The sequence below is a fragment of the Trichoplusia ni genome, chromosome 2 (genome assembly GCF_003590095.1).
Source record: "Trichoplusia ni isolate ovarian cell line Hi5 chromosome 2, tn1, whole genome shotgun sequence".
Taxonomy (NCBI): domain Eukaryota; kingdom Metazoa; phylum Arthropoda; class Insecta; order Lepidoptera; family Noctuidae; genus Trichoplusia; species Trichoplusia ni.
Genome location: NC_039479.1, coordinates 16,163,364 through 16,176,160, shown reverse-complemented (window position 1 = coordinate 16,176,160; position 12,797 = coordinate 16,163,364). Strand labels below are relative to the sequence as shown.

Below are 12,797 nucleotides of genomic sequence, written 5' to 3'. Positions count from 1 at the left end.
TAAATACACAGTTAATCAATTTATTTAGAGGTTTGGCTTGTTCTGTCATGTCATCATGTTGATGTTAAAATTTCGACTGACATGTACAAATAACTAATTTACTCCTATTGTTTATTCATCATTATTTTATGTAACATTTAAACATTAATATTTCTATAGTCACTGTTTTTTTCCCTTTAACATTGGCTCTCTCGAAACCTTATACGACTTGAGAATCGGAAAACAAAAAAAGAACGTAAGATTATTTCGAGCGTGAGTGATAGGCGTTAGCTACCAATTTCCGTAAGCCGGTAAACTTACTCAATCACCTTCAAACGTTGCAGCTGCCTAATGCCTAAATATATCGAACTCCTTTCCCTTTTCCAGTATAACTTAAAGCTTACGTTAAATGGACAAATACAAGTGTTAAGCCTGTTCTTTTGTTTCGAATAATCGAAATTATAGGAACAAGAGGGCAAGGATAAAATACAATAGCAACAATATACTAGATATAGGTAAAGTTAGCAAGATTTAGGGATAAAGCTTTGTTAATTTTCTTGAAATATTATTGTCCTCATATCTAACATCTAAGATCGGGTTAAAATATTGGTTTCAGTGTGTTGGCTGTAGTATGTTTATAAAGTATGAACAATAATCACAGTTGTTCATTCCACAAAGGATTTCTATCTAGGATCAAACACTATCCTAGCTGAAACTTGAAACCGAAGCAAACTTGTTTTGGATTGGAGAGTACGTTTTGGAAAGCAATACCAGTGAGGCTATTTGGTATGTTTCACCATTATATTCAAATCTCTATTCACTGGATATTTCTAGCGTCGAATTCGAATTGAAAGACGGCGCTCACCATATTGAGAACAATTCCGATTGAGTGCTACGGCAGACACAACTCGACTAGCTCGGAAATCGATCGACTCCAAAAATAAATAGGCGATATCGTTGCTTCAAAGTTTTTAAATAAAACAAAGGCTTAAGTGAACCGCAATTTGACGAAATTTAACCATTCATAAATTCTACAAAACGGTTTACTGAAGCTTTATTTTTGCTTTCGCCAGCAATATTAAATTACCTTGTAATCTGCGCAATTAAATTTATAAAACCTAAATTGTTTTGATGGAGTTACGAAGCATATTTGTTTGCAATACGTGTAATCTTGTACAGGAATCTTATTGTAATACATCTGTTTAAAACCGTCATGGCGCGCACAATGGCTTTAGAATTTCCAGGCAACGTTATCTCATCTCGCACCAGTGGCGTTGATATCCCTGCCCAGCGATGCTGGGTTGGATCGATTCCCATATAAAGATAAAGCAAAGCAATTAACGGCACCGTAATGATCACGAGCTTTTAAACCTTCCTTCGTTGAATGTTTTATTAGTCTAGTCGCAAACATAACTGCTTATCTGAGCTCCGCGATCGAAGGACCGGGATTATATTGGTCCTTTTGGCTTCTGATTGCGTTTTTGTTTGTTGCGCTGAGTTAGGTCAAGGGATGATTAAAGTTTTGATATTGCTTTAGATTCGTGATTTGTTATTAGTGTTTAAATGAGATTTATTGTTTCCGAATGCTAATAAAGCACTCAAATCGGAAGTGATTGTTATTTAAAATGTTTATCGAAACATAGAGTAGATACACGTATCCTATTATTTGAAAACTAGTGATTCCACATGCAAAGCCGCCTCTGCGCCGTACCTCACGACACGTAATCCTACATAAGTCGAAATCCGATTCTTTTGATACTTTATATGGCATCACCTTATCCGCCATATACGCAGTACGTAGCTTAGCAACCTTTTGTTTATTTTAATACACTTTCACGTTTACCTCTACTATCTATTACTTGCAATTAACTGGTGTCTAGTTGTTTTGGAAGTGACAATTTAAGGTTTGCGACAATATCCTTCGGTATATCGATAACTATCTACGTATATCAATATGTTTTTTTTCACGTTAAACATTATCACAGTGGCAGAAATAAATCAAAACTCAAAATTTCTATAAGTTTGTTATAATATTATGATGCTCGTATAGAGGTGGTGATTGCGCATTGCGGCGGGGTGCGAGCGAGGGCGGCGGGGCGGGCCCGCGACATGTGGAGCGCGCGCGCAGCCCGCCCCGGCCGCCATGCAGCGCCTGCGCACCACCTTCAAAAGATCACGAACGCCCACGCCCGCAGACATGAAGACGCAGAGTAGCCTCGAGGTGCCCAAGCAGGTATGCTGTACCTTCAAATATATTAATAAGTTATTGATGTAGAAAACTAAGTGCTGGTCGTCCCCTCTTATATTATATTCATTGCATTTGCGGAAGAGAGGAACCGATTTTCACTCCAAAGTGTGTTCTTATACTTCCACAACTAATACAATGTTTATTTAAGATGGAGTGACAAGCCACCTAATTATATGATTATGTCGCTGTTTAATACTTCTGTGGCCATCATTTGTCAAGATGTTAATAAAAACACTGTAACTAAAAAAAATTTTGAAGTTAGTTGTCGCGCTATAAACTTTTTATGTACTCAAAGCTAGAATTAAAACTTTGTATGCGTATTACGTGATTTCTAATATATAACCGTTTCAGGTCCGGTCGGCGTCTTTCGATGAGATCCAGCTAGAGGCCGTGCGCAGCTCAGGTGCTAGTGTACTACTATCCGTACCGCAGCCCGGAGCGCGCAGCCGGTCCTTCGACTCGGCCGGATCTGACGACTCCGGCACCTATCTTGAGGTAAACCACCAAAACATTATAATTCTTATTTTCAACGCCACAAAATACACATTTCAAACTAACAAAAAATACTCATAAAACATCCAATTTGGTCCTTTGCTTCGGAAAGGACCACGGAATAAGTCTAAGATTAGGTTTGCGTCGTTCGCTAAACAAGACTGAAAATACTTTAATGACTACTTAACTTACATCAAGCAATCTTTTGAGTAAATGGGTATAAACAAGATCCTTTAACATTGTCAGCGGCAAAGGCTAGGTCCTAACTTTGTTTACTGTGCGTTTTCTTGCTACTTTATCTGCCGCAGTTTGTTCAACAGAAGTTACAGCACGGAGTTAAAGGACTTTGTTATGTTTAAATAGGTTTCACAAATAACAACTTTATTTAGCCGTGTACGGGTCCCTGTTTATAGTTGCTTCCCCAGTATTTTAAAAATCCGTTTACCTTTTCATGTTTGGTTTATTTTAACTGTGGCGTTTTCCATCACCACACACACGATTAAATATACATATTTTTAACTGCAACGATTAGTGTTCTTTGGTGTAGTATTGACAGAGCTTACAAATAGTCTTGTTAACAAACATTATGACTTTGTTGAATGATTGTGTAAAACATTAATCATAGATACATTACGCAGAGACATTACATTGAGTTGTATACATTACCGACAAATACGACAGTTTACAAAGCCATTAGTTACATAAATAATGTGAAATTTTAAAAACCCTTTTAAGAACAAACATATTTCATATTGAACGTATTCTTTATTGCTAAAGTGGTTTTTGTTTTCGGTAGGTACCTCGATTATGGTCTCGAAGGCGATCTGGGAAAGGAACTCCGCCACCATGCGTGCACTGTCGCCACATGGAGACGTGGCTGGCGCGGCGCAGCGAGGAGCGCGTCACTCCCGAGCGCGCCATCGCGTCCTCCTCCGCAGAGGACGACGACGAAGAGGACGAGAGCGAATTAGACATCCCGCAGGTGCTGTTGGCCCCGCCCCCTCCGCCACGAACATTCTTACCACCACCGGTGCATTCCCCGCCGCCGACCCCGGGAGCACCATCCTTCGAACTACAACCGCCTGTAGATGAACCTCCCATACTTCCTCAAAGACGCCGTTCCATCTCAAGACAAGAAGCCTTCTTTGTGGAACCCACGGGAAGTTCACTCGAGAACGTTCGAGCGTCGGAAGAGGAAGCGGCGATAGCTGCGAAAGACTCCCTCGTCCATGACATATACTTGGCCGTACCTGAACTAAAACGTGATCGCGCTGCGTCTGTGGATTCGAGTTTCTCTAAAGTATCTGGTGGTAGAGCCGAAGAATTAAACGGCACCGGGAACTCTCTTACTGTTCCTGGATCAGGACTCAGATCGAGATCAGTGGATATAGTGTTACCAACAGCAGAGCAATCAAGATATAAAGCTTTAGCGCTAACATCTGTGCAAGTTACGACGTCTTCAAATCAGCAGAAGCAGGAAGAATCAGTGCCTCAATCAGTCCCGTCTGCAGAATCAAGGTTAGTTAAGATTTTATGAAATGTATTAAAAACTTTATATTTTGATTTTTCTTTTATTTTTATTTCTTTGATAAAAGTTAAACACGTAAATACGTCATATTATGGTTGTGCAGTCATAAAAATATTTGTCTGACCTAATATATTTTGATCAGCATAAAAGTTCCGATAACAATAATGTTTTTATCGGTTTCACGCGCAAGGAACTTAATTAGGCTACAAATTGTTATACTTTATCTCGTAAAAGAGATGTGAAAAGGGTATTGATTAACGCTAGGTTCGAGTATACGCGCACTTTACCGCCGATTTATTGCTTCCTTTACTACAGGATGAAGTTTTCCAGCTGCTTGATTAAGCGCGGTTTTGATTGATTCATTTTGAAGAAATGAACGCTAACACGGAAAATAAATACGGGAAGTATTGGAAATGATAATTATGTTATTATACTTATGTTATGATAAAACACGCCCATCTCGCGAATTTATCCAACCACAAAAATGTCTGAAAACATATTCATAACAAAATCGAAGAAGAGATATCACACAAACAAATCTATCGATAATCTCGGGAACGGCCCGAGCCCCATTTTAATAAAAAGAATAAATAAACATTCTTTTAGTCAGGCGCATTCGGCCGCTCGTTGTACAGATAATCTGGCGGGCGATTTTGTTTATCTGCCGACAAATTGATTATATACGATCCACTGAACCGCTAACTCTAATAAGTTATTTGGGATACTGTTTATAAGTATATCGATACATTTATTCCTGAAGCTCACTTTCTATTTTTATAGTAATCAAAGTAAAACGTTATGTGAGATATGATCCGCCATTGTTATGGTTGTAATATTTGGATAGGCACCCACTCCGATATTACATTTTGGGGTCGAAAAATGTTTCTGCATAAAGTTTGATCCTGACTTATTCCCGTCCATGATATTGTATAAATCAAGTTTTTGAAGTAACCTCTGATACATTGTATGTAAAGAGACGAGAGGTAAAGGTTGTGGGTACGAGTTCGCCACAACCTCGGCGATATTGAAGCCCAAAGGTATTTCCCTTCTTATTGATACCAGTAATTAAAACATGATCAAATTTCGCCCTCTCCTGTCTTTTAATTTAAGGTTTCCTTTACAATTTTGATAACTAGCTTTTGATGAATATTTTATTACACATTGCTGACAAAGTACTGCTATTAAGTAGGTGGATTTTTATGGATTTTAAGGCTCTTTTTTCTGTGGTTTTGTGAATTTCTCTTCCAACTGTACAACAACTAGTCTTTTGTGAAATAGGACATTTTACCTCGTCGGAGTCGACACGTCTAACAAACACGTGTACGTTGAATTCGTCGAAATCAAAATGCGGTGGGGGAAATAAACAAGAGAGGTAGACCAACAATACTTCAGTTGGATGCAAATACCGGATATTGTTACCGAGGATCTGTGCAAGCTGTAGAATAGGTACTGTTTGGTGAAGTAACCAAGACGTGCCTTTTAAAAGTTATGCAGAAATCATGAAAGAATTCGCTTTACATTATGATGATGGATATAAGATAATCTCAGTCTAAACAGTAAACAATCAAATGATAAATATTAGGTTTAGATAAGACATCCTAATTTCGTTGTTTTCTATCTCTGCTTGTAAGATCAGTATTTTGTGATTAATAAGATTTTCTTCTGCGAGGTTTTTGTTATCTAACTTGCAAAGTTATATCTTCTTAAGCGTACTTTTGATAAGACCTAATTAAAAGTCTCCAACCGAGTTTAAACAAGGAATTAATTTAAGAATAATAATGTGCCTCATTCTGTAATTAATGCGGGTACGGGCACAGACAATAAGTACTAAAGGAAGTTACGGTTAGAACATTTACATCATTTCTTATCATTTCATTTTGAATGCAGAATTATTTTTGGTCATTTAATTAAAAGAAGTACTGCATATCTTTTCAAAAATAAACCGTACATGGCCCAAGTTATAAAACCTATAGTAAAATTTAAAATGCAGCGAAAACAGTTGTTTTTTAGATTGATTAGACCATCATATTTTAAATATCGAATATCAAAATAATAATAAAAAATGCGGACAACATCACATACATTGTTCTGAACCCAAAGTAAGTTGCCAAAGCACTTGTGTTATGGAATTCAGATACAACGAAGTTACCAAAAACACCCAGACCCGAGACAATGTTAAAATGTGATTTTTTACATTGACCCGACCGGGGATCGAACCTGGGACCTCAGAGTTAGCGACACCTTGAAACCGGTATGTACGCCACTCGACCACGGAGGTCGTCGAAAATCTTTATTCAATCGACGTGTTCATATTTAGAACGGATAAAAATGGCGTCTCGCAATAAAAAACGTATTTCAATAATACTGTCCGGTTAATTTTAGATACAGATACACATAAATCGAGATATAAATAAACAAATCTATAAAGCTATTATTATTTAGTACTTTAGCAAATTCATTTGTTTGACTGTCAGATTTGATGTAGCGTGAAATCAGTTCGATTAATTATTTATCGATTCGAAATCGAGAATAACAATCGAGTGATCACTATAGAATATTCTGTGCGATTAAGTTCACACCCTTGCCCAAATAGTTCATGACATTCCACAAATTCAATGGTTCAATAATATTCGGGAGTAAACCTCAACTTATGATTATTGTATGCACCGCGCATACCGATTCCGCCACGAGAGGGAGCATTGCGTTAATAATATATCTTCGTATATTCATGAATATTGTAAACCTTTATGAAGTATCAATATGATAATGTTTGGGATGAATACAAAAATAAGCGAAGTTTTTCTTTGTAGTTCCTTCTTTTTTGTGTCTTTTACTGTAATTTCGTTTGGTTTGCTCATAGGACTTGAGAGAGAGGTTAAGATACCATCTCTATCAAGCTTGGTATAATTAAGAACGTATTCTTAAATTACTTCTTTCGCTCAAGAATAAGATGGTTAACACAAAAATTGCTCAATTACTTTACCTTGTAAAGGTGGTAGCTTTACCAAGAGCTTAATAAAGGGAGCCCACTGTTTCACGTTTAAATTTTGGGTCACGAGTAAACATGTCTTCTTTGCATATGAGATTATATTTCCATATTAAATCTCATTACGTTATTCATATACATTTTCAGTTTTGGGGACAAACACCGGGACGCGATTGTAACGTGTACTTTAAAATTAATTCGAGAGTCTACCTATGATAATATTTGCATGGTATTACTTTGTTTTACCTTTTTTAAAAAGGTGGATGAGATTGACACAGACGATTTCAGGTTTTTTTTAATATAATGTACATGGATGATCCATGTACATTATATCACTGCAATATTTGAAGTCTTCTTGTTAGGATGTCTGTACAAAATTTCACTTTACAGTAGAACGCTTTCTTAAAGTTCTCCAGAGCTCAGAGTCTTTAGTTTGTTTGTGAATCTGGCTTCGTACCTGACATATCTGACATTATCATCACTTTCCTTCACCGGGAAAGCCTTCCGCTATTTGTATAATACGACGCCCGAGATGAGGTAATAGTACAAATAACGGTACAATACCACACTAATTATTACATATAGCGAAGTATATAAATCCTCTGACGTCTCGAATCAAGGAAATGTTTGTACTCAGAGTATGAGTCGTGCACCACAATACTAATTTGCCGAACCAAAATCAAATATATAAGCATTTACTCGACAATACTAATCATAGGTATATTAGCCGTAAATATGTACATAGATCTCTCTTATACCGCAATAAGGGACGATATTAGCTAGTATTTACATAAACTCTACGCAGAAGCGGATTCGTAACCGCCGTTGCCATGGCAACCGACTTCCAGAGACTAGCTAATAATTAAGCACTCATCTTCTGTCAATTAAGTATTCTATGCTTTGCATTACGTATAACGATTAAACATAAATGTTCGGTGAGTTTCTGTTGTGAAATCTATCTTGATGTTGTTTTTATTGTTATATATGTTGTTTTATTTGTTCGTGGCTAACAGGTATGGATTCAGCTTAACCTATATTATATCAGCGAACTGTCACACTGCGGTGAGGAAACACTGACGTGTTTGGAAGTTTGGAAGTAAAATATTGTTTGACTATCCAGGAGCCCTTTTCACCATTTTGCTCATATTTTATTACAATATTACTTTATACGAGTTTGATGAAATAAGTCGTGGTTATAAGATTTTGTTTTTGAAAGACATAACATGTAAATGTTATCTTATTAATGTAAAACGTTTAAATGATCCTCAAGCAAACTGTCTCAATATTAATTAATATTAACGTCCGCTCAATGTCGTAATTATAAGACTCTTAAACAAATAAGTAAACGCTTAAAAGGTATGTTAATTTGTTTGAATAATTAGAATTTAATGAAGTTTTATTTTTGGGCTCTTCGTTTAGTAGAACCGAGACAAGTTGTATTATTTATAGCTTTTTAAGAAATCTTCAATTTAAAAAACGAAAGATATGTTTAACGTTTTGCATTTGTGTGACATAAAGTTTTTTAACGATGATCGTTTCATTGAGTTTTAAAGATGGTTGCTAAGTTAAAAAGTAGAAAAAAATGTTCACTGTACAACGAGTATAAAGGGTTTTGTTTTGGACTTGAGGTAGTGTAATATCTGAAAGTTTTCTGATTTCGACATTATTTCGCCATTTTCTAAACTTGTGACCAAGTTTTGTAATGATAATATAATATAATAATAATAATATATCCTGGGACAACTCACACACGGTTATCTGATCCCAAGCTAAGCAGAGCTTGTGATATGGTAACCAGACAACTGATAAACTTACTTATATATTTCTAAATACATACATATTATAGATAAATTACACCCAGACACCAGAAGAAATGATCATGCTCATCACACAACGTTTGTCCTGGGCGGGAATCGAACCCTCGACCTCTGGTACAGCAGTCAGGGTCACTAACCACTAGACCAGCAGGCCCGTCATAATATTGCAGTCACGTCCGATTTTTTTTGTCAAGTCTGTCTCTTTAGTGCATTAAAATCTTAATTTTAAATTATTTCAATTAAAAAACACTAATATTTCTAATATAGAATTATGTCCGGCCTCACGCAATTGTATCATGTATTTGGTATAAACTAAAGTTCCATGAGTCTAATTTTCAACAGAATGAATGAATTAAAATTAGACTAGTTTTCACATAGCACTAGCTTTGTTTACAATACATAGCAAATAACAGAGAGCTACTCGAATGTCTAAATGATCCACATCGAATCAGATTGATCAGTTGATTCCGTCGTACAGGTTCAATAGCTTTGCTCTACAATGCTGTGGGGAATCGACACGAAGCCACCATAAACAGGATGTTTCAGTGAACAGACATTATGAAACTGTTGTGTGATCTCAAATATTACACAATCACGTTTATGGCAGGTCGGCTACGAAAGTTTATGAATACAATCAAATGATGAAGTAGTTGTCGCGCTTAAGCAATAATAATGATATGGTAATAATTGTTACATCCATAAAGGTAACTTGTAGTTAAAATTTTGGTTTAGGTATTCAAATTTTGCACAATTTATTTTGCGGACTATACCTTGAGTAAAATATACAAATTCACAAAACACAATGTTTACGCCGCTAACATGATTTTGGTAAACGAGCCACGTCATACTGCGCCAACAATAAAAAAACGACAATTTCATAAACGTCATTAAAATTATAAAGTCAAATGGATAAATGTGAAATCAAATTACGTTTCATTCTTTTGTGCTTCGCTGAATCGCAAGCAGTTTTCCCGTATTTATTTTAAACTCGGATCTGAATATAAAGGTTCCATGAAAGGAGTTTTACGTCATGGTTGTTTCGCCGGCGGCTATGCCACACTGCTCCCCTTTTTTCGTTAATGGAAAAATAGCCGTTAAAATTGTGATACTTTAAAAGGTAGATGTCGGTCGTCGAAGTTACCGTTATGTTTATTTTACGCTGCCATATTTCGTGTTGAGTGTACTCTCAACATAATTTTATTATATTTTCATGTAGCTGCTTGTATTACCGAATACAGGATAAAAAAGGCAAGGGGTTGAAGGCATGGATGGTTGTTTGTTACTCAATAACATACTGAACAGATTTCAATGAAATATAGTTTACATACTCCGTCTCATTCACGTAGAATATCAATGAAGCTTACTTTGTGTTACTATAAAATCTCGAGAGCGGATATTACGCGGGGTGCTGCTAGTATGTTATGAACACAAGCTTAAAAATATCGACTCACGCAATCATTCCGTATTTCTTCTTTTTAAAGGCAAATACACCAGAAAAGCAAAAAAAAACCTCATTAAGCAGAGCCGAGGGCTCTCAGGTTTTTACAAATGTGGATTTCACTGAAATATCAAAGAGTCTTTGACAAGTATTTTATGAGTGTGGAGTTTACATATGTATGCGTATAATTTACGTGTCACATATCTTTGGAAGATATTGTTGGTCCTCTTACTTATAATTTGCATGTCCCAATTAGAGCTTTACATACTCCTGAAGTAATTCCTTCGTTATGAATAGTACCGGTATATTAATCGAATTTGAATGGACTTGTTATCTATATAAAAACCCTGTAATTAGGACTCTTTGGGTGCGTAATTGAAAGCCTACAATGATCGATTAATAAATATGGACTTTTCTTGACCAGTATAAGGTACTTTATAGATTAACAAATATTTTTCTTAACAATTATTTGACGCACATCCGGCGAATGTGTTTTGTTTTCAAGTTCTGAAAAAACAGCTGATACGACCAACTAAGCTGCTAACATAAACAAATAAAATAAAAAGAGAATAATGCCTTTTTGCTGAACAGTAGGGAATTGAAAGTGTGCCAAAGTGTCCATTATACATAGTTGTCGAAATTGTCACACAACGCTTCATCCCTGTTTACCCCTTTGAGGGTTGTTACCTTAATGATATTCATACATCTAACTTCATAAGGTCTTTATTCAGTACCTGAGTTAGTGAGCGCGCAGATCAATCTAAGTTTGAGCTCTTGTGCGGTTAATTATTTAAATTGTTGTTCCCGATATAGCGTGGTAATTATAAAGCGAATTGGTTAGAATAATGACACTGGAAAAGCTGTTGTTGAAGCATATATTTAGATACTTGTGACGTAAGAAGGCTAATGGTGAAGAAGCCTTTAATTACTTAATAATACCTCAATGACGAACCGAAATTTCAGAACAGTTCAGACAATGTCTTTAAGAAAAAACCCATCATTCATAGGGCTACAAAAAATAAAAGGTAACGTTACTTAACTATACTCGCAAATACAGAATTCTCTTTGAAAGCCACCGTTACAAATTCAGGAGCTGAATTAGGTGTTTGAAATATTAATAAAATACCCGAAAACCGGTTAGAAAATATTTTTGTTTTGTATAAAGAGAATGCTAATGAAAGAGCAATGGTGATCAATAATTCAGCGGCCACTGGCGGCAGTTGATTACCGGTTCCCGGTTTCACTCCCGGCGGGGCCCACCGGCTAATACTATTAACTCGGAAAATCAACGCAAACCTCTATTCAATATTAATTTACAAAAATAGGGAATTAAAATTATATTCCACCTCCTTTCTTTCACGTCATAGCCATTTTATATTTTAAAACAATTTTATAACAAAGTCTTCCATTATATCATCCGCATTTTCTACTTTTTACATGTTATATGCCAGTGTTTTTGTTGTGTTTCTGTTTTCTGAGTTATTGTGTGGTAAAACAACAGCGGAAGTTAGCCGTTACCGCTGCGAGTGAGGTATTGCATATTGCAGAGAAAAGCACCGAGTAATAGCAATGCGAGCTTTCAAGAATAATTTATTATTTCATATCGTGTTGAAAATTAAATTTAGAAGGAATTTATACAGAAATTCCTACTGCTATTGCTGTTATTTTAATTAAATGGGAAACTGACACGTTAGTCTAGTCGTGGCTTGTTCGATACCCAAGGATTATAGCGGAATCATATTACTAAGATACATATAGATACTAAAACAAAGATGACTTTCACGAGTCTTTAAAACTAAGACATACCTACTTACCCAAAACTTGCTTAATTTTAGAATAAGTTGTTGTATTTTTATATTTTTGGCCATTCACATTATCTACGTACGAATGTAAGTGGTATCAGTAACTAACATGTCTTTATCCTTAACCATATTAATGAACCAGATCTCTTCTACATCAACCCAATTTAACAGACACCAGGATGTAAGGATTTCATGCGTTAAATGTCTTTAAATATTTGCATGCGTTAATTACCGTGTAATTAAAACAGAGATTTGAGAGCGTCTCAATCAAATTCATTTACATTGTTAAAGATATAACTTATGTGACAGTAATGTTTGATATGTATGGAAATGCGGGACTCATCCACATTTCGTACTTTACGAGGTAGCAAATATTTGGAAATGGGATAATTATCGCTATGTTGGTAATAAATATTTAGGAGGTAATTAAGATTTATTTGAGATTGTAAAGCAAATAATGTTCTGTGGTGTTTGTGTGTGTGTATCAGTAGTGTTCTATTTTGTATT

The 12,797-nt window shown here is 35.8% G+C and overlaps 1 protein-coding gene across 2 annotated transcripts in view; it reads left to right on the top strand.

Moving 5' to 3' along the window:
* The window catches only part of LOC113508418 (eye-specific diacylglycerol kinase), a 131,229-nt gene that overhangs the window by 45,310 nt on the left and 73,122 nt on the right, over positions 1 to 12,797 (top strand). For both annotated transcript variants that reach the window (XM_026891456.1, XM_026891455.1), the window contains exons 2-4: positions 2,030 to 2,212; positions 2,579 to 2,722; positions 3,516 to 4,237. In XM_026891456.1, coding sequence (XP_026747257.1) covers positions 2,123 to 2,212; positions 2,579 to 2,722; positions 3,516 to 4,237 — 956 coding nt within the window. In that variant the 5' untranslated portion in view covers positions 2,030 to 2,122. The remainder of the gene's footprint in view (positions 1 to 2,029; positions 2,213 to 2,578; positions 2,723 to 3,515; positions 4,238 to 12,797) is intronic.